Source organism: Plectropomus leopardus, chromosome 4 (assembly GCF_008729295.1).
Source record: "Plectropomus leopardus isolate mb chromosome 4, YSFRI_Pleo_2.0, whole genome shotgun sequence".
NCBI classification, from domain to species: domain Eukaryota; kingdom Metazoa; phylum Chordata; class Actinopteri; order Perciformes; family Serranidae; genus Plectropomus; species Plectropomus leopardus.
The window spans coordinates 32,541,869-32,565,494 of record NC_056466.1 but is presented as its reverse complement, the minus strand read 5'-3'; the positions used below and the strand labels follow the sequence as shown (position 1 = coordinate 32,565,494).

General features: G+C 39.1%; 1 protein-coding gene across 1 annotated transcript in view; it reads left to right on the top strand.

The window, feature by feature from the left end:
- cabp4 (calcium binding protein 4) overlaps positions 1-20,692 on the top strand; it is a 38,303-nt gene extending 17,611 nt beyond the window's left edge. Inside the window, exons 4-8 of the mRNA XM_042485526.1 lie at positions 894-924; positions 1,306-1,449; positions 8,798-8,907; positions 16,820-16,967; positions 20,631-20,692. Coding sequence (XP_042341460.1) covers positions 894-924; positions 1,306-1,449; positions 8,798-8,907; positions 16,820-16,967; positions 20,631-20,659 — 462 coding nt within the window. The 3' untranslated portion in view covers positions 20,660-20,692. The remainder of the gene's footprint in view (positions 1-893; positions 925-1,305; positions 1,450-8,797; positions 8,908-16,819; positions 16,968-20,630) is intronic.
- The last annotated feature ends 2,934 nt before the right edge of the window (positions 20,693-23,626 follow it).

Sequence of the window (23,626 nt, the reverse complement as noted above, 5' to 3'; positions counted from 1 at the left end):
GATTTGAGGACTTTTCTTTTTTCGGGACATTTCTAGGATTTCAAGAGGTCTGTAGGATTTTAGGAAGATGAATAAAGGTGAACTGGACCAGAGGTGGCACATCAACTGATCGAATGTTCTTTTAATCACTTTTATGTTAAATTTTTTTTTACCCACTTCAGCTGTAACGTTTGTCATCTGATTATAATACTTAGAATCTATTTAGTAACCACTGAAATATATAATAACATATTACAATTTAAAGTCTTTAGCACATGTGAATTTCACTGCAATCCATGACTCTTAATGACTGTCCATAGAGATTGTGCTCCCAGCTTTGCCTCAACATCCCCATGAAAAGAGGAGAGAATGAAGGAGAAAGGGAGGGAAAGATCATCCTGAGCAAATGTCAAAACAAGGCAGAGAATACTGAACGTTTCACACACAAGGCTTTATGCAAACGATATGCCATGTGTATGCAAGTGTTTACGTGTGGGTATCTGTGTCCTAGTTTACACGTATCTGTTCCTTTATGACAGTGCGAGGTTTGTGCAACTCACTGTCACGTGGTTGTGCGTGGGTGTGTGTTTGTATGCTCACAGATCAGAACTTATGCTACATGTCCCGCAGGATGCTGCAGATGTGTGTGTGTGCGTGCACGTAGGAGTGTGTGGCAGTATTGTGTCATTTTGCAAATTAGAAAGACATGTCGCAGGGTGAAATCCCATTAGAGTTTACTGTCAGCATGCAGCGGTGTTGACATGATATGCATGTTATTCTAATTTGGTAGTCAAAAACAGATTATCACTGGGATATTTCTCAGGAGAATTTGCTGTTTTAAGGCCACCCTGATTTTACATCCCGTCCTCTGATGCTGTCATGTAATTATTTCCACTGTCTTCTCTCCTCCACAGGAGAGAGAGCTGATGCCAGAGGAGCTAGACGGTAAGATGTTGTTGGTGTAATTACGATGCGAACACATGATAAATCACTAGTCGATGCACAGCTTTATCAATCGCATTGATTTTCTTTGCTTCTCTCTGTGATTCATGTAAAAGGTTGAAGACTTCTCAGACTGACATGAAACATTTGCCAGAGACTCAGAGCAACAAAATCCATTAAAACAACATAACCTGCTGTTCTTGAGAGCTGGCTGTAGCTCAGTCTGCTGGAGTCAACACCTTAGAGAGAAGTTAAAAGTTGATTCAAAGTGAAACTATCTGTGCACACACTGTTTACACATGTGTGTTTGACTCTTGGGAAAAAATATGTTACCCTACTTTACGCTTTGTTGCAATTGCTGTAATTTGTTTGTCTGTCTGTCAGAGCTCCAGGAGGCCTTTAAGGAATTTGACTATGACGCGGATGGCTTCATCCATTACAAAGACATCGCAGACTGCATGAGGACCATGGGCTACATGCCTACAGAGATGGAGCTCATCGAGATCATCCAACAAATCAAGATGAAATGTGTGTATTTCCATCTGATTGTGGGTTTTTTTGTGTGTGTGTTTGGTTTTCATTTCTTCCTCAGTGGTTAAACCATGTGTGCATGATTGATAGGTCTTTCTGAAGCGAGTAGGTGTGAAAGCCTGAGTAATGTGTCTGCGAACACAAACACGTGTGGTTGTGTACGAGCAGATTCTTTCTTTTGCGTCCCCAAGGAACTTATGTTTGTCTTTGAAGTTGGGGACACTTGAGACATTTTAGCAGACTGATTAATGGCCCTCACTGAGCAGGTGCAGGGGTGTACGAGTGTGAGTCTGCATGGAGAAGCGTGTTTGGTTGAGATCAAAGTTTCCTCTTACTGCTCTTAATGAGAGTGACTTTGTCTTGCTGTCTTTACTGAATGACGAGGTGCACATAGATCTGTGTGTGGGGAGTGTTTAAGGTGAATCATCACTGCATTGATTTCTGCCATGAGGCTGGAGAACCAGCTCCTGTAACACCTACAGAGAGTGTCACAGCGAGGCCTGAATATCTGATCTGTGAGCATCTGCCAAGACTTTACATAAACCCTCAATGGACACACAGGACTCAGACACATGGAGCAAACTATAGGTGTGATGTTTTGTAACAATACGTGCGTAGCAATCCAGCCGCATTTATGCACAATACAGATATATGCTAGTGGTATCTTGGTTTTACACTATACCAGGGTATTTAGAAATCCCGAGGTATGTTTTTCAATGACGTCAGAAATACACTGGCTCCTTTTTTTTTCAACTCATCATATGTAGTGCACAGCATGCATCACCAGAGCTCAGCTGAAAGACACCATGACACTTAGTGGTGGATGGAGAGACTGTAAAGGGTTGGCAACAACAGAGTGAGACTGGGGAATAACAGTATATTTTTTTACATCTAACTTGGTGAATTAAGGATTTATTTTGACCAAATCAAAGCTGGTGATTGTTGGGAAAGTGGACTTACTAACCAGATTACCAGCAAGAGTAACTAGGATGGTTTGGGTGAGTTTTATTTTGTTTCTGTTGAGTTTGAATGAAATGTGTTTTATTATAAGTTAAGAAGGAAATTAAGTCTCATCAGTCTTCTGTGACTGCGAGAAAGTTGAATTAAAAAGGTGTCCAGTTGTATTTCTCTGTTAAATAAGGGACTCAGGAGTGAGAACATTAATTTTCTTAACAATTTGGGGGGTTTTATTATGTACTTATTAGTCCGAACAGCTGAAAGTAAGTAGCGTACTTGCCCGCTAACTATTGTGCTAACTAACAGAGGAAGTCAGCTAACAGCTAACTCAGTTCGTAGTAAGGAACAACCGATAGCTGGAATCAATTGATGTGACTCCGTGCTCTGAACTATAGTACGTATTATTACCTATCATTTCAGAACCTACCATGTAGTCCTGTAGTCCTGCTCAGAACAGCTTCCTTCTTTACTCCTTTCAGCACATTGCTCACATAATCACAGCCTTCTAAAACATGTAATTATACATGATTTACGTGGAATGTGTACAAATTTTAGTGCATTACTTTTCATAGATAGCAAACAGTGCATGAGAACATCCTGGACCGCACACCTCAGTGACTCCAGAGCTTTGTTCCAAATCGCATACTTTTTCTTGTTACTTGCAGTCTGTCCTGTGGCTAGTCTTACAAAGTACATACTGTTGCGTGGAGTATACATACAATCAGGAAATGCTACTTTGTCATAACAGTGTGCCTTGAACTTTAAACATTTTGCTCAAATACCTATCGCAATCCACTTAGCTTCATGCAACATTAATATATTAATGTATTGATTATAAACAAAAAAAAATGTAGCACTAATTCTTGAATGTGCTGTCATTCATCACAGCGGTTTCTGTCAGCTGTCAATGAGCCGTCATCTGTCTGTGGCTCAGTCCAGGGAAAATTTCTTGTGCTGTGCATAGGATTGCGAATCAGAATAGGCAGAAAAGCATGCTGGTTTGTATACGGCAACCAGATGCAGTCCTGGTACTGCATTTAACATACTATGTATCGGGACATGCTATATTATTTCCTGCAGCACACATATCTGCTCAGTGCATCATGTTTTGTGTTCTCCTTTGAAGTAAAAAATTTGAAAAGCAAAAACCTGTGACATTGTTAGGCACTGGCATCCGAGCCTTCAGCCCCAAATGTTTTAGAAATAGCCTCCAATCTAAATATGTAGGCTATATGTATGTTTAAATAATAAGAGCAGGTGTAATAATGATAAAAATCCCAAGATCTTATAACCTGTCATTCCCTGTATAATTGTAGTTACATTCCACCACTGATACATTTAACTATTTTTTCAATTCTAGTCAAGACATTTTTAATAACAGCCGATGTAAAGTACCTGTTTTACTCAATGCTAACAAATCCTAATAATTTTTCATATGAAAATTCACAATTGTTGCAGAAAAAAAAGTTGAGGGTAAATAAAGTGCCAGAGTGCATGAAAGCAACAAAGGAGAGCTTGTTCATCAGAAAAATGATCAAGGGATGATCCCCGCACCCCTCTACAGAGGTTCAAACTAAGCCCCCAATGTCCTCAAACCCTAGAAATGGCCCTGCCAAAAACAGCCAGACATCAGCCTGCAAGGGCCAAAGACATTGAGAAACAGCCACATTAGCTTTCCTGCTAAAGTCTGCTTTGTTTCTAACGTACAAACATGAACACACATCTTGTCCTCAACCTTAGCTTGTTTTGTGTGACCAAACAAACAGTGTGCACTGCTAACGTCAGATTGTGGGCTTGTTTTCTAATTAACTTCTCGGCTGAAGCTCATTAAACAGCAGGTTAACTTACCTCTAAGAGTCGTTCTGTTGCCTGTAGATGCTCGTGTGGTCCTTACTCTTCAATACCACTGCTTATAAAACGCTATCTGTCCATGATTTGTATCCAAAGTGCAGGAATGTTTAGCCTGTCTCAGGTTCCCTGCCGGGGTGCTCAGCTAGCAGCTGCTGTCAATCAAACACACAGAAGAGGAGCATTTCTGCTGTTTACAAAGACCTTGTTTCTTCATTTTAGTAACAAAAAAGACACATTCAAAAAACACATTGTAATCTTTTTTTTCAAAAGGAATGAGTAATGATAGTAGTGATTTCAGTTGGGTGTACTGTATCTATATTGGCAGGCCCTATCTAGCTTCTTTTTTTGTTGTTGTTTTTGCCCTATTTGCTCAATGTTGTACTCAGGAAATAGTCTTTATGTTTACTGTTGACAAGATGCCCTACGGATAATCCGGAGTAATGGGAACATTGTTTTTTGGAAATGAATGCTGCTGTTGAATGTCTTGTTATTTTGTAAACACCTCCATTGTTTTGGCAAGGAAGCAAAAAGCTAAGACACAGATAACCCAAAATGATGGCAAATAAAACCAAACATGGCAAGGCAACATTAGAGATAAGTAATAACTTGAATGTGTTTATTTTTGAAAATATATGTATGTATGTATGTATATATGTTTATTGTCTAAGAGACTTCTCTGTGTGTGTATGCTTTGAAAAAAGTGAACATAGCGTTGAGCCTGGAGGACAATAACACTGTTCATGAGCAAAACATTGCACACTGAGTCCACAAAGTAATTGTTTGGTCACAAACAGTGGCATGACGTTGTGTATATTGCGGCAGTGATTCTCAGCTGTGAGCCTCAGGGAGCAGAGTGCAGCTGGCTTCTGTGCTACCAGCTAGTTAATTAGCTTCACCTGCTGTCCCAGGTGTAAATAATTCCCTGTTTAGATGGTTAGAATGGCAACAGCGAGGATCTCGAAAACCAGAATTAAGAGAGCCACCGCTGCATTAACATCACATTAAAGTCCCAGAAACTTCCACATCTCATGTGCACCATACCAACACCAGAGTTACAGAGCCTTATTCTAAATTCTTGTCAATATATTGCTAAAAAAAATTATAAAGGAAAAAAATGTTTTTCTACAGGAAACCATACACCACCATCAAAAATAATCATTAGCAAATTGAAATCTTGATCATGAATGAACTGAACAAATTTCCATTATAATTACTATCAGTTCTGGTAATATGACTTAATACATGTGGTTTGTCCAAATGTATTAAAGTGGAAAACTAGAACATGAATGAGTTACACAGGTTGTATCATTAAAAAAAACTCATCAGGAAAATCAGTAAAAAAAAAAAAAAAAGTAATTTTGCATTTTTCCCGTGCAACCCTAAATGATAATCTGCCTTGTCAATATGATTACAGCAAGATATTGGACTGTTATGTTGGACAGATGCAAATTTTGGTTGGACTGATGTGTATCAACATTAGAATTTCACATTATGGAGGCACCCAGTAACTCTGTGGTACAGCAGGGCTACTATGTACAAAGGCAATCTGCTTGCTGCAGCAGCCACGTGTTCGCTTCCAGCTCATGCCCCTTTGCTACACGTCATCCCCTCTCTCTCCCGTTCACGCTTACATTCTACCATCACATAAAGGCAAAAATGCTTTCAAACATTTTATGAACATTATGTGAAGTTTTGCAGATGTTAAGTTTTGTTTTCCATACCTTACAACTAAATGTCATTATTCAACGTCATGATGACGTACATGACTTAGATGTCCTTTGGCAGACGTTAGATTTTGGTTATTTAATAACGCAACTTAAAACCAAGCGGTGGCCTTCAAGGCTGAAAAATGAAGCCAATGCTAAAGTGCCAAAAGCTGCAGTTCATGGACTGGCCACTTGAGGCTGGCTACAAAAATGCAGCACCAATTTCCATGTAATCCACATTAACTCTATACATAATATGACACAAAATAAGGAACAATTACCCGGTGCGCCTCTAACGTACATGTGTAGAATATTGTTACTCTGGAGTCATACGTTCATTGTCTGCAGCCATGTTCCTCTTACCCACAGTGCTACTGACGTATGACTTCTTCACTAGACATCACATTTCCCACAATGCTGTCAACTACACTGGGGTGGTGTTACTCTCTGCATTTAGTTAAGACCTTACAGGCAAAACATTTTTAACCAACATTTTTAAAGTATCATTGAGACACATTTTCAATATACTTTTGACTCTTTTTAACACCTTATCACATTTTTAATGACTTTTTATTGGTTTTATAAACTTAAATGGTAATGAAAATGTAACTTAAAGATATAGAATAAACATATCAACAGCTTATTCCAACATTCAACCTTCATGACAACTGTACGAGGGGTGCATTTTTTAATTTTTTTTTTTTTTTTATAACTCTCCCATCTACATGTTATAAAGCCATAAAGTTACACATATTTAAGGGCGGGGCACCTTTAGTGACAGGCTGTCTGCCAATAGAGTCTTTGGCTTCCAGTCAGATCCACCCTCACTCCAGTCTCATCGACATATGTTCACTTCTGGCTCCAAAAAGCCAAGATGGTAACGGCCAGAATGCCAAACTCGGAATGCCAACACATTGGTGGCCAGCTTGAGATGGCAGCTGTCATCAAAACTTGTAGAACCCCCGATCAAAGATTTCTGTTGCTAAATCTTCCATAATGCAGTTTAGCTGTTAAGCTTCTCCTGAGGGAAGTTCCCCTCAGACACCCCTCGAGGGTTGGGTCGCAGGTAGTGTAGATTGAAAATGGTCCCCCCCCATTGTTAAATAGGTGATCACGGCCCTGCTCTACTATAACTGGAACAAGCAGAAAGCAAATGTGTGATGCTTCAAACTGTGTAGAAAAGCTTTTTTAGCTCTACCTTGAAGGGACACTAGAAGAGAAATATTCATAATATCAGGGCTTTGATGGTGGTGACTACATTTGATATTTTCTGCTTTGTTGCATAATATGAATTATTCATCTGTTCATGGATGCCTTAATTTGACCCATAAGGTAGAATGAGCTTCAGACATCCCTTGCTTAATCTCTGCAGCGTAATCCCTACAGAGCCATTAATACCGTGAAATTCACTCTTTTATATATAACTAGCGTTGTACTATCAATTAAAAAATAATAATAATCTCCAAAGACTTTTGGGAGAACTTCTCCAGTCCATGATTATAAACTGACCCACTTACAGCACAATTCTTCAAGGAGGTGTCAGGAATTCCCCACAGACTGATGCTCCACAAGGGTAGAGCCAGTCAGCCAGAAACTTTACCGCAGCTCGAGGCATGTATGAAAATTCTCTGCTAACTCAAAAATCACAGAATTAATGGTCTTGTATTTCAGGATCCTTCAGCCTTTGTTCTAACTTAGTGGATGGCAATTTGAGCCATTCGTTTCAATATTCAACACCATTAAAATTGCTTTCCATGCAAGTACGGTTTGCCATCGTCTTTTTTTCCTGACACTCTGACCACTAATTACAGTTTTTGACCACAAAATGACAATATGGCTTTATTGGCACAGTCTTTTACATCCACCAAAGGCCCACATAGTGAAAACAGAATGAGTCTATTGGCCTACACTATCAAATAAGCCTGTCTTTTGTCAAACTAATAACACAAGCCTTTCCATTGTATCAGTGTGTTTTGATAATTACCATGGGGATCAAACAAAACAAAACTGTTTCTAACTGGGTTGAAGGAAACATAATGAGCAGATAGCTGAATGCATTGTTATCGCCTCCATGCACTGAGGACATTCATAAACTTTTTATTCAGAAGCTTGGTATTAAAGGTTCTATTTATAGCATCCAGAATGTTAATAAAGCAGCAAACAACTATTTGCTCTCCAAAGATATAACGAAGTAATGGCGTCCTGAGCAGGGAATGAAGTCATGCTCCCTGTGTGTGTGTGTGTGTGTGTGTGTGTGTGTGTGTGTGTGTGTGTGTGTGTGTGTGTGTGTGTGTTGTAATCCAAGTTTTTGGTTGCCGGGTTGGTTGGTGCATTTGAGCATAACACCCCCTCTTTGATGCCCACCAGGTTAACAATGTGTCAGCACTGTTGTCAATGTTAGCACTGTTAGCACCAAGCACCAGGAAGTTCGCCAGGCTTTGAAGGAAATTTTACACACAGTGCATCACTTAGCAGCTAAACCAGACTCCAAATAATTGCTATTGTTGCCTTATGTTTTCTGCATGAGTAAATAAACAAATGTTTGTATGGCTTTTCTACGATGATTTGACAAGCTCATAGTATGTAGTTGTGAGTTTAGCTTGTTTAGGCCCAAAATATATTGAATCTGAATACTTCCTCCACCAGTGTTACTAAGCAGCTAATGACGAGAGACACTGCATGCGCCAATATTCTCTGACACCTTAATGCTTAATGCATGAATCCATATGTCTAACAGAGACACTCCAGGGAGGCAGAGAGGCTATTACTTGGTTGTCAGCCAGTGCATGTGTGTGCCTGAATCTATGTGTGTGTCCTCTGTCTTTCTGCAGGGGGTGGTCATGTAGACTTTGATGATTTCTGCGAGTTAATGGGACCAAGGATGCTGGCTGAGACGGCTCACATGGTCGGGCTGAAAGAGCTCCGCTGTGCTTTCAAACAGGTAAGAGGTCCCCGGCTAGGAACTCTAAAGCAGCCCGACTTCAAGCAAGTAAAAGGGGCCGGCTAGTGTGACAGTACTTTGAAGTGTGCAACGAGGTCTTTCCTGGGAGAGCACCCAGAGTGTATGGCTCTTACTTGTAAACAAGTCTGAGGGAGGAGGGTTAGCTGGCTCTGAATGCAAAGGAAAAGATTCATATTGATGACATTTTCTCAGGGCCTGGCCCCTGTTACCATTTATATTCAACACTTCTTCTAATCACCTGTTAATTTGTGCCTCATTGGGCTGCAGGAAATATCTATTGAGTCGCTCTCTTTGACGTCAGTACAGAGGCAGGTGTCCGAGTCCTGGATTGATCGCCTCCCACTGCCCGGTCCTGGTGTGACGTAGTGTCTGACCAAGCAATACAAATGAGTTGATCATGTTATTTATAAGCACAGCTTCACCCACCTGGGTTCATCCATTAAACACATTACACCATGATAGGATTTCAATGGTTGCTGCAAAACAGACAACACTGATAATGTGCTCTAAATCATTATAACTGAAAACATATTAGAGATGACAATATGCTACTGGGATTATTATAAATTTAGCCACAGGCATTTAGTTTGACCACTTTTTGGCTCCTAACAGAAGCCTATCAGCATCGTATTTATGTTGTTAAAGTGATGGCACATAAATATTTTTAAAAATAGTAAAAACATTTTAAATATACTTTAAATATGGTAATATCACACAGCATGTAGAACACAGCAAATTTTAAATAAAGCAAATTGTGTTGTTAAAGGTCTAAAATCTTTAATGCAAAGCAGGTTAAGGTGCTATATAAATACTATGCAAATATTAACACACTCAAGAAACTGGGGGATGCACAGTCCATACTCAGAAATCTTTGCCCCTTAAACAAGCTGACTTTGGTGAAGTTTTGATATCACAACTATACTATGCAAAGTTAGAAAGCGCCACTACAGTGCCATTACAGTCATTCAGTACGTTAACATGAAGTTGGCCCAGGCGCTCTGGGCATGCCCTGAGTCCCCAACACCAGGCTCTTACCCGGAGGTCAGGCAGTTTTCAGTAAATACCCCACTAATAAACTTTGAAGCTTTTGTGCATCTTATAATAAGGCAGTTGCTAACAAGTGGCTAAAGGAGACTAAAAACTGTCATCACGCCAAAGATAGCTTAACAGCCTTGTGGCGACACTAAGTTGTGCAACCAGTGTAGTTCATTTTCATTTATTGCCTAACATTGCCTAACAGCTTTTTACTTCAGGTGATTGCATTTAGGCTTCAAAAATCCTTAAAGTGGGGAGTCACGTGGGGATACCTGGGAAATGGCAGCGCTCTAGATCCGCTCCCGGTCCCTGACCATAATTAAAGGCAATTAAACCATGACAACTCTCCGCAACTAATTCTAACTACGCTAGGTAAGTTGTGGCTTTATCTACTTACGCAGAAGTTCTGGATTTTGAGATGAATCAACCCAAACGAAGTGTGCAGACTCGTCTGAAAACTACTGTCCCCGTGGATGCTAGCTCGGCTAGCCCCGGAACTAACCCGAAAAATAGCATGGAAGATCTTTTCTCGGAGATCACGAAGCTCGGGGAAACTTTAAATCAAGTGGCGACTGATGTGACCGTAATACGGGCAGACACCACCGAACTCAAGAACTCGGTATGTGCGCTCCAAACAAGAATGGATGAAGCTGAAACCCGCATTTCCAATGTGGAGGATAGCGCAGCTAACATGGCCAATGATAACATGCGGCTAACAGAGCGAGTGGATAAACTTTGGCAGAGAATTGAGAACTATGAGAACCAAAGCAGACGAAATAATGTCAGGCTGGTTGGACTGAAGGAAGGCAAGGAGGCTGGAAGTAATATGAATGATTATGTCAGGAAGATACTACGAGATGGTTTTAAACTGGATGGAGAAGAATTTGAAATCGAAAGGAGCCATAGAAACGGAGGACCACGGCCGGATGATAATGCAGCCCCACGTATCATACTGGTGAAGTTTTTACGGTATACGGCCCGAGAGAAAGCTCTTGCTGCTGCTAAGAAAATAAAAGGGCTGAAATGGGAGGGATGCACCATCTCGATGTTTGAGGATTTGACCAAGGAGCGCTCTGACCGGCGGAGGCTGTTCTCTCCCATCATGAAGATCCTGTGGCAGCACCAGGTTAAACACACGCTCGCACACCCAGCAACCTTGAGATTTACGTGGAAGGGGAAGAGATGGAGCTTCACTGACCCGGAGAAAGCTGAATGCTTTATACGGGATAACATTACTACCGTGGAACAAGAGGACTAAGTGATATACGCAGCACGGAGAGTTGAACTTTATTCTGAAGGAGGCGTCGGGGACGGGGACCAGCTGGGAGCTGTCATGACCAGGGGGCGAGGAGGAGAATGACGGTGCCACCCAGAGGATCAACACGGACCGGAATCAGCAGAGAAGATGCTTACACTGTCAGGTTCTGTTTTGAGACAGTGTTTTTTGAGTTGAAAACGTTTTTCTTTTTGTTTACTGTTTTTGCTGATGTGGCAGGACTTGGATTATGGTTAAGTCTAAATGTTTGTTATTGCAAAGGCAAGGCATGGATCTATTACACTGAAATTTGGAATAGTATGGTTTTACTTTTGAAGAGAGGAAAATATTGTTTTTATAAACTTTATGGGTAGTCAGTATATCAACATTGTTTCATGGAACATTAATGGTTGCAGCACTCCTACCAAAAGGAAAAAGATACTTACATATCTAAAATCGAAAAACACAGATATTGCTCTTATACAAGAAACTCATTTTAAAAAAGGAGAAGAAGCTCTGAAAATGAAACGTGATTGGGTGGGGAAAGTATTTCACAATTCTGTATCTAGTAAAAGCTGCGGAGTTGCCATTTTGGTAAACAAAAAGCTTAATTTCATATTTTCAAAAGAATTTAAGGACTCTGATGGACGTATCCTGTGTGTAGAAGCTAAAATTAATGGAGTAATGGTTATATTATGTAATATTTACGCTCCCAATAAGGAGAGCCCAAATTTTATTTCTAAAGTCTCTAAGATGTTGGGAGGCCTGGATGGTCCACTTATATTAGGGGGAGATTTTAATCAAGTAATAGATGACCATTTAGATCGCAGTAAAATTAGACCTTCCCTATACTCGAAAGAAAGAAATGCCATACACAGTCTACAGGAAGATCTGAGTTTAATTGATATCTGGAGGCTTGTTAACCCGCGGGAGAGGGAGTATTCTTTTTACTCTCATTCCCACAAAACTTATTCACGAATAGATTTTTTTCTAATTTCACACTCTCTCATAGATAAGGTTATAGACTGTAATATAGGAGTTATAGCAATAACGGATCATGCTCTGGTGGAGCTACATTTAGATCTAAATGTTGATAAAATCAAAGTTGGAAGATGGAGAATGAACACAAGTTTATTACAGGATGAAGAATTTGCTAAAAAACTTGGGGAAGATATCTGTAAATTTCTAGAGTTAAATATTGGTTCAACAGCGAGACTAGCTACAGTATGGGACGCTCTCAAAGCATTCGTAAGAGGAAAATTTATTTCTCAGAGTTCCTTCAAGAAAAAGGAAAGTCGTAATAAGTTACAATCATTAGAAAAGGAAATAATTGATTTAGAAAAACTGTTAGCGGAACGGTTCGAAGAGGAAAAATTTCATAAAATCTGTCAATTGAAATATGATTTACATGAAATTTATAATAAAAAAACAGAATACGCATTGTTTAGGCTTAAAACTAATTTTTATGAAAACGGAGAGAAGACTGGACGATTATTAGCGAGACAGTTAAAGTCACAGGACGCAAATAACACAATTATGACAATTAGAGAAAATAATGAACTAATCACATCCACAACTGGCATTAACAAGATCTTTAAGAGTTTTTATGAGGAATTATATACATCTTCAAATATAACAAAGGAGGATGATTTGGCCACTTTTTTTGAAAACATCACGCTGCCACAGGTTCCTCAGATGGAAAGAGATCATTTAGAAACCCCCATATCAAACACAGAGGTAAAAACTGCTATTATGGCTATGAAATCTGGGAAGTCACCAGGTGTGGATGGCTTCCCAGCTGAATTTTATAAGAAATATCTGGATGTGCTATGCCCATTTCTTACAAAGGTTCTGCAGGAAGCATTTGAGTGTGGATCATTACCCGACAGCTTTAATGAAGCTATTATAACCCTACTACCAAAAAAAGATAAAGATTTAACAGACCCTGCAAATTATAGACCTATAAGCTTAATTAATGTTGATTGCAAAATATTATCAAAAGTATTAGCTCTGAGATTAGACAAAGTTTTACCAATAATAATACATAAGGATCAAGTAGGCTTCATAAAAAATAGAACATCAACTGATAACATGAGAAGACTCTTGCACCTACTTTGGTTGAATAAATCTAACCTGCAACCTGTTGTTGCCTTATCCCTTGATGCCCAGAAAGCTTTTGATCGGGTGGAGTGGGCCTTTCTTTTTGAAACACTATCAAGATTTGGGTTTGGCTTTAATTTCTGCCGATGGGTGCGGATCCTATATTCAAATCCGAAAGCTGCTGTTTTTACAAATGGCATGATATCTCAGTTCTTTAAAATATCTAGATCAACACGCCAGGGGTGTAGTCTTAGTCCATTATTGTTTACAATATTTCTCGAACCTTTAGCTGTAATGATAAGAGAGGAACCAAGAATTCGAGGAGTTACTGCGGGGGGCAGGGAACACAAACTTTTTCTCTACGCGGATGATATTCTGGCACTGTGTCGGGATCCAGCTAGTTCTGTCGCACAATTACTAGAAACTATTAAAACATATTCTAAAATTTCAGGGTACTGTATTAATTGGCATAAGTCAGAGGCCATGCCAGTTTCCCTGGTATGCTCCCCTACCCTACTTAATTCATTTAATTTCAAATGGCTCCCAAAAGACATGGAGTACTTAGGAATAAAACTAAATTCAGATATAAAAGAAATTATTACAACCAATTTAGAAAAACTATTAAACAAAATTAAGACTAATCTGGAGAAATGGGATAGGTTGAATTTAACACTATGGGGGAAAGTAAATACTATTAAAATGGTCATTGCTCCCCAAATTAACTATCTTACAGGTATGCTTCCTCTATGTATTCCCCCACAGCTATTACTCAAATATAACAACATGATAAAATGCTTCCTTTGGGGTACGAAGAAACCCAGAATCAATTTAGATAAATTATACCAGCCAAAGAAAGATGGGGGGCTATCCCTACCAAATATATCCTATTATAGCTATTCTTTTGAAATGGCAAAACTTGCAAAACACTGGAATGTAAAAAATGCAGACCTAGACTGGATCTTGATTGAGCAGGAGCTCACGTTCCCTTTCAAACCCACAGAGAATCTCTCACAAACAATTAAGCAAAAGGATGACAATATGATGAACCCAATTTTAACTCATTCAAGGAAAACTTGGCGGGACATGCATAAAAATTGTAAAATCTCTCATAACACCCAAAAATATGCATCTATTTGGCACAATGCTAAAATAAAAATAGGTAAACAAACCATTTACTGGGCCCAATGGTTGAAAAATGGCATTAGAACATTAGATGATATTTTTGAGGAGGGTAATTTTGTGTCCTATCAAACATTATTAGAAAAATTTAAACTTAAAGGAAGAGCCCATTTTTGGAAATATTTACAACTCAGACACTGCATTAAAGATAAGATACTTCTACATGATGATGCTAATATTATTGATCAGTTCTTAAAATTACCATCAAGACTTCAAACAGCCTCCAAGTGGTACGAGATATGTCCCTGGAAGACCAGCAAAGGGTGTGATTATTTAAGGAAGCTATGGGAGAAAGATTTGGATTGTCTTTTGGATGAAGGAGTGTGGAAGGGGATTCTTTCCGACACTGAAAAATATGTCAGAGAAGCAAGGAGCAAATATATTCAATATAAAATAATACATAGATATTACTATACCCCTACTAGACTGAATAAAATGAAATTAATAAATGATGACTTATGCTGGAAATGTAAAACACAACGTGGTACATATCTACACGCAATGTGGGAATGTACTCAAGTTTTCCCATTGTGGGAAAACATTTTGAAGGTAATAGGGAATTGGCTAGGATGTATTCTTCCAATCTCACCAAGGCTCTGTCTCCTTGGGGACAGAACAAAAGTACCAAATTTAAACAAATTTAAATATCGAATATTAAAATCTGCTCTATTAACTTGTGCTCGTCTGATTTTGAGGTGTTGGAAAGAACCCCAAACCCCAACTATGGAAATGTGGAAAGTTCAAATGATGGAAACGGCTGCATGTGAAGAAATGTTGATGAGACTGAACGGTGGGAATGAATCTGCTAATGAACAATGGGAAAGGTTTAGAAATTTTGTATGTACAGGAAACTGAAAAGTAAATATTTATCTGTCAATGTGACTTGATATGATAGTATTCAGGGTGGTTCCAGGTCTCCAAGAGTAAAATTTAAGATTTTTGATGCCTTGGGGCTTGGCAAGCCAATAATTAATTAGTACTTTGAGAACCTGCAACTACCTTATACCACACCTACTGAACACCCATTATTCAAACCTTATTGTTGAACCTCTCAGTTTTTATTTTAGATAATTGGTGATAGACATTGCCTGCTGGAACCTGCCAATTTGTTCTGTTTTATTGTATTTGTTGTTGTAAAAATTAAAATTCAATAAAATGTGAATTACAAAAATCCTTAAAGTGGTGTTCAGTTGTTATGATTACTTTGCTGAACAAAATGCTATAGACCTTATTTTCTTTGATAATCCAAAATCAAATGGAAAAATTCCCATAGGCTTTTGGACGAGGGAACAAGGGTAACGCTACCTTCCACATCTGCCGATAGAAAAACGTCATCCCTAAGGCACTCTATTGGAGCAGACTGGGCTTTTGCAGGAGCTTTAACGGAGCATTCAGAGAGATGATGAATACATGTATATTCAAGCCGATTGTATGAGAAAAAATGTTTTTTAAACATTAAAGCACATACACATGTTCTAGTTGAAACCCAAAACACAAGTATGACCTTGAATATGAGCATAACATGGGACCTCTAAATATCCAACCTTTCACTGATCTGTGAGCTTTGTAAGAATATTTCAATCTAAACCAACCAATCTCTTCCTGAACCCGTTGAGCTATGTGGTAGATCAAGGTTTCGTTGAAGACACCAAAAGTGTCATCCCTCTGCATAAAAGGTTTTAAAACATGCCCTCCAATTTAACACAAGGCTACATATTCATCCATCTCATCTTGTAGCTAGATTTCTTCGTCGTGAGTGCATCATCGCCAAGGTCCCAAATTTCAAATATTCTGACATTTGTGGGGAATAAAGAATAAGCTCTCAACCTCTGAACACAAATTTCCACAACCTCAGAGATACTCTGCGTCAAATGAGAATACATTTTCAGCTCGTCCGATCTCAGCCCTCATAGTCACTTCAAAAGTCTTTTCTCACTTCAGTTCTAACACCTCATGAGTCAGCATTGCCCCATCTGCACACTCAAGCTGTTTTCAGACTTCCAGGGACCTCACGCATCCATGTTGTAACTACACACTGTAAATGCGAAACTTTTTTCTTGCACAATGCAATCTCTGAATATCGTTGACTGTGTATGATGACTTTCTCGCACTCTATTTTTGTATTTCTCCCCTCCGTTCATCACATCATACTGCAGTAAATCTCTCTGCCCTCCTCATTAGCACAGAAACATGTAATGTTGTTCTTTCCATCCTTATACCTTGTGTCATCTCTAATCCTTTGTTCCTGAGATTTGTCTCTCCTCACTCTCTACATGCTCATGTCCCCACCTCGTTGCTCCCTACTAACCGCACACGTCGCAGTTTGACTGTGACGGTGATGGAAAGATCACGCTTGATGAGCTAAAGGAGGGAATGAAGACGCTCCTGGGGGAGAAGCTGAAGAAAGGCGAGCTGGAGGAGATCCTCAGCGACATTGACCTCAACAAGGACGGCAACATTGACTTTGATGGTGAGCGGTCGGGGACTTGGGGGTGTGGATAGACTCCAGGCAAGGTGTGAGAGGGCAACAATTAATAAAAAACAAAGGGACACAAAGACAGGGGGATGGGTGTCATACTTCTGCAGTTGCCAGAAGGAACATGGAAAGACCATCTATCTCTCAAAAAAAAGGAAATAGTGATTTGATCTTTTTTTAATCCACATATTTGTGTTAAACTGGAAAGAAATAGCTTAATAAGATTACAAACTGGTATGATGCTGATCTTATGTGAATTTAAAGAAATATTTCACCTGCAAAGGGACCATTTTTTAATATTAATTACTCGGCATGTGTTTCTTTCATTCATGGTGAATGGACAATCCAAAGCATGAGAGTATTCTACATGAATTGGAACAATCAGGGTCAGTATTTAACAGTAAAACTATCAAAACCTCTGTTTTTAAACTCTCACACAAGTCATGCAGTATAATCCAAGTCTCATTTATCCAGTTGTATGCAAAGTACTTCTTAAACACATGCGTTTTTGCTACTACGATTTAAAACACATCTGTACAAACAGTCTCATACACAGATGAAAGCATGCCTCAGTACACTCGCACCATGCAATAGTGTTTTATGTTGTAAGGTTTTAGCAATAAATGCATATGTTTAAGATAGAGGGGGTGCAATAGAATAGAAGAATAGAATATTCCATTATTGATCCACCATTGGGGGAAATTCCAAATGTTACAGCAGCATGAAAAAAGAAAAGTGAAATGTAACAAAGAAAATAACAATAACAAATAACAATAAATAAGTAATAAAATAAGTATGTACATAGAGGAAATAAGGTATGTACACATAACAATAAGTAAGTAATAGAATAGTATGTACACAAAAGATGGATTAGAGAATATATAATATAATATACCAATACTGAGCACAACTTTGATACATTAGAAAATAATGTTAATAATGTTAATGTTAATGTTAATATCATGTTCATAAAATGCAAATGTCAATAAATGATACGTTTCTTTATGTTTTTGAATTTTTTACCTCCACTAATGCCATCTGGTTGCTTTTTCATAATCCATTTAGTGTAATTGTTCTGCTTATACAATTTGCAGTTATTGTTACAGACTTGCTCCACCTCGCACAAATTGTGTGAGAGTTTGTAAACAGATTCTTGTTGTTAAATGAGGACCCTGATAACATCAGTTCATAAAGAATGTTCGTACTTTTCAGATTCTCCGTGCACCATATTTTCTTTAAGAATTTAAAGTAACACGCAGTGGGTGAAGAATTCATTAAAATACTAGCAAGTGGCCAATCCAGAGTCAGTTAAGTGTGTTGGCCTATACATTAGCAAGAAGAGAAATCAAAATAGTTTTAATCAATCAATAATGGTTGAAACAGATTGTTAATGGAATAGATAAAATAACCTAAGTCATTAAGTAGTGGAAATAGTTAGCTATAATCCCTGTATAGGCATTACCTTACTAAATAGCTAGCTAAAGGTAACGAAAAACAGTTGAAAAAGTTAGCTAAAGAAAGGCCATATAAGTAAAACATTTAAATAAGTAAGACAGAAATACAAATGGTTGAAAAAAGATTATTAGATAGAATGGATATGGAGCCTAAATATTAATATAAGTACAGTACAGAAATATCCATTTTATAATCCATTGATAACACATTTGGAACATAATGGTTGTGGTGTTGATGAAGATGTTTTCTGAGCTCATCTGGCAGCATTGCGCAAATACATCAGACGGGAGGGAAGAACTAGGGAGGACAAAGCAGAGGGGTCACTGGATCTCATTGGAACAGGTTGAGGATGAAGGGGACAAAAAAGAAAATGAGCTAAAAATGAGGCGGGAAAATGGTGAGATGGAAAAAAGAGGATGGTTGAGTCAAAGTGGGTTAGCTGGAAGGGCCAACCCAATCTAATCAGGAGTGCATTAAGCCAATCAATACACAAGCCTGGACACCTGTCACATGTCACACGATGAACACACACTTGGGCAGCTCAAGGACTTTGCAGAAACGGCATTACCATATTTTCCCTCGCTGGCAAATAAACAATACAAAGGGACACACACACACACACACAGAGGTCAATGTGCACGTGTGAAGGCAACACCACATGCATGTTATTGCGAGTGCAGGCTGCAGCACACACAGGGTTTAGAGGTGTGATCCTGTTTGTCTTGTCTTACCAATTCAATCAATTACAATTATTGGAAACATATGAATGGGCGCATCAGTCCCAGAAGGGATCGATAAGCAGGTGCTCCTCATTATCATCAATTAGCCCCTGGGGCAGCGTCGGAGTATCTGTCCAGATCAACCTGCCTGGCAGGAAAGATGCATCCTCAGCAGCAGTGAGAGGCTCCTTCTCAAGCTCTAGGTGGCAGGTTAAACTCAGGAGCGTCAGGACGAAGAGGAGTTGCTGTTACGCTCGGTTTACTTCTTTTTATTGAAAATGGATGGAGGAGTACTAGAAAAGATTATGTTAGTGGGTTAATCTGGAATTAAGCTTAAGTGCTCAGTCAATCAATAGATTCACACCTACAATCAGAAGTCTTTCAGAGTAAAGTGCTTCAGGTGCACAATGGGAAATGGGAGACATGATTGACTGCATTGATTTAGTGAAACCTGCCTCGAGCTGGGTTTCATTGACAGGACACTATCAATAGCCAACATGACTGACAAGTGAATCTGCAATAATGGCTACGGTGAGCCGAAACAAGTGGTAATCAAAGTGATTACAAGAAGAGATGAACAAAGCCTGGAAGGCTGCAGGGCTGACAATGTTATGTTGGTAAATACGGACTTAGGTTTAATACCTGTACACAGGGGCATAGGAGTGGGGGGGGGGGAGTGTCCAAAGGAAGGGGGGCCCTCATTATACTGAACCACACTCCAGACAATGATGAAGCATACTGATGTCATAAAAGACTTTTATTTTGTTTAGCCATCAAGTGTTTTAAACACTTGTACTTTCTATAAAAAAAATACACACGTGAAACATTACAACCATGCAGTGCTGTGGGATAGTTAAGACAAACCCACACCGTTATGTTGGGTCCCTAGTGTTAGATTTTGTGTCTAAATGAACTACGTATATCATATTATTTAGGCCACTTTAAGATGAGAACGGCCACACCAAAAAGTGGAAAAGTCTTTCCTTGGCGGTTTTTAAAAAACTGCATTTATATGATAACATTATCTTTTCAAAACAGAGGGAAATTAGGATTGTAAAAAGGAAAAGAAAGAAAGAAAGAACAGTAATGTTTTTAAAAAAAATTAAAAGAGGATCAAGAGGAGGGGCGGGGTAGCCACTTCTTTTGCTTAGGGCCCAGAATTTGGTCATACGGCCCTGCCTGTACAGCAAAAACAGTCCTGTATCTCACTTCAAAAACTTTTGAAAACGTTGTATTTAAATTTTCAGCTAAAAGGCCCTTGTATCCTTTCTCCATCTTTGACATATCACACTGTCACTGCTTCAGTTTCTCATTAACTCTGTGATAATGGCAACATTTTGTCATTACATCACACCATGATCTGTTTGTCTCCGGTACATGAGCTGAAAATGATGTGGCTGCGTCCCATGCTGTCCTTTTATGATATTTGAGTGTCATTAGTGCTTATCAGTGGATCTGCTGCTGTCTCTGTTTCCCTCTGCAGAGTTTGTCATGATGCTTTCTGCACGATGACCTCTGATGGAAGAAGACAGAGCTCACAGCACCGGATACACAAGGACCAGCTCAGAAGGACTGCCTGCTGTTTTTCTCTGACATTATCTTTTTGAAAAGTCTGACTATAAAGACACATTACTGAGTCCAAGAGATCTGTTCATATTTTCATAATAAAAGTTGAGTAAGTGCAGAGGGTAAAGGGTGAGTTATGAAACACTTAACTGTGTGTGACAATAATGCTGCACTGTCGCCCCCCTGTGGTCACAAAGCGTATAAACTCTTCAGGTCTCTAATATGAGGCTCAACATACCCTTTGAAACCTGAGAAAACTGGTTACAAGGAATTAGTAAGAGGTGACAAAGAAAACAATCGGAAAATTTGGTTTTAAAAAGGGGGATACATTTTCAAAATCTAGATAAAAATGTCAAAAACAAAAATGCATTCATAATCAATATTAATATATATTTAAAATTCTGTTGCAGACAAAAATATGTATATATTGTTTTTTATTTTCTGCATTTTTATGTTTTTTGATTTTTTGGTTACTTTAATGTAATTTTCTTGTAACCTAATTCCATTCTTTTTTGGGAGCCATGTGATGTTTACTTGTTCATTTCCTTCTCCCCATGTTTTTGAGAGAAACTGAACCAATGTGCTCAGGTGTCAAAGGGTTGATTCTCTGTACCAACTCGTAACATTTGAACCCCAGTTTGTGGAGAACTATAGAGTATCTTGACTGACTTTGCACATAAATGGGTTAAAGGCCCTGAAAGCTTATTTTTGTAACTCTGTGTGATGGAGTCCTACTCTCTGCCAAAGTTTGAACATTTCTGTTACATTAGAGGTTTATGCAAGGGCATCTTTGGAAAAGTGGTACTGATTACCCAGGTCCCCTGGGGGGGGGGGGCTTGAAAGGCCCAGAAGAAAAAGTTTTATTTTGTTTCTCCTTTTGTATTTTTAAGTAACTAGTGCCACAACTACATTAAAATAGGCTGAATAAACCTGCTAAAGGCAGAACTTTGTATGAAAAATACTGGAAGCTCTCTGAGGTCCCGCTCACCATCCCTCCATTAGTTGTCTGTTTATTTTATAATGTATTTTAAGATTCTTTTAATAATTTTTAAGGCTCAACATGGTTAAGCCCCAAGCTACATAACTGAACTTCTGACTCCTGATGTTCCTGGTTGTGATCTGAGATCCTCTGGTCTTCCCTCACTAGTCGTCCTGAGGTCAAGGCTAGTGACTAAAGGCTCTCTGCCTGAGGATATGAGGCTTGTTAACACACTGCCGGTTTTTAAATCATTGCATAAAACATATTTTTTATAGGAAAGCTGTTACTTTGACTGATTTGAAAATTTGTGATATGCAAATTTTTCTTTATTTCCTTTTGTTCTGTTATGCCCCAGTGCACACTATGATCTTGACATTGTTTTATTTATTTTAACTGTATATTCTTATTTCTTATGTACTTTGTGAAGAACTTTGTAAGTTTATCTAGATAAGTGCTATACAAATAAAGTCATTATTATTATCAAGTAAATTACCTAGAAGAAATCCTGAAGATTAAAACAACATACATTTTCTTGAAAATGTTATCATGTATTTTTCTGTAACATAATTTTGATATTAAATTATTATCATTACAAATTTACCTTACCTTTTCCTGTTTTTGGATTACTTTCTGATAATTTTCCCGTCTTTTTTATAACTAATTTTAGGGTAAAATTTCCAAAGAGTTGTGCGACATTTCTTGCCTAGCTGGTCGTTGTGTCTTCCCCCCATGTTTTAAAGATAGATATTAAACCAATTTGCCCAGTTTGCAAAGGGTCAAGTAGCTTGTGAAAGGCGTCTGAGCGGAGCACAAGAAAACTGATGTCGACATAGACTGTACAAAACGATGGCCCCAAGTGGACATTAGAGAAAATGCAGTTTTTGGCACTTTTGCATAGGTCTTAAATGTCAGCCTGTGCCTTGAAAGACACAAAATCACCACCCTTAAATAAATCGTTTTGCTATGAAAACTAACGTACAGCTATTTCTATTTGGCAAAACAACATGAATTAGCATGTGCTTTTTGTACAGCAGGCATCTGACAACAGAAACTGTGGTGAACAGAACTAACTAAACTGCGGAAAAGTGATGAGTCTACATTTTACCGCGAGAGCATACATAAATATCAGCAATAAACCAAAACTGATAAGTCTGTCTGAGCACTTCACAAATACATTTTCAGCCCCTCTGCCATAAATGAATGCTAACCAGCCTCAGCACTGTTAACAAGCTAACGTTAGCTCCACAGCAACATCACAGTTACACATCCCAGCCTGCAGTGTCACAGTGCGGGGAACCATCTCAGTAATGTGGTTTCATGTTTTTGGCAAACCAGTTCAAACAAAATTAAGCGGGCGTAATTTTAAGTACATTTAAAGCAGAAATGTGGCTAACTCACGGTTAGTTCGGAGTCCTTTCAGGTCCCGTTAAGTCTCGGTTAGCCCGTGAAAACAGCTCCGGTGTTTCTCCTCGTTTCGTCTCGGATTCTGGAATTATTCCCTTTTAGTTCGCTTTTCGTCTTCGGTCTGTTTCTGTCACCCTGTCCTCGCTGTGTATGCTGTTGTCAGCAGAGAAATACGCCGTTTTTTCGTTGGCGGTGGTTGTTTTTCGGCCGTTGCATCCATTTGTTTCCTCCATGGGTTTACTCCCGAGGCCTCGCGCTAACGGTAGTGAGCTTGACTGAGCGTGCGCGGGGGAGGGGGGCTGCGCAGCGTGTGCACGAGGAGTAACTGACGCTGCGTAGATACTCGCCCTGACTGTGATTGGTTGAGCTCTGTGTCAGCGCCAGGATCGACCAGGATGAGTCAGAGGAACGAGGTCGGTTCAAGGCATGGACCATAAGACATCCATGGCATGGACATGGGGGGCTCACTACCGCCAAACATAGCCATCTTGGCGGAGGATTTTAGGTTGTTTTTTTAGGATTTTAGGACG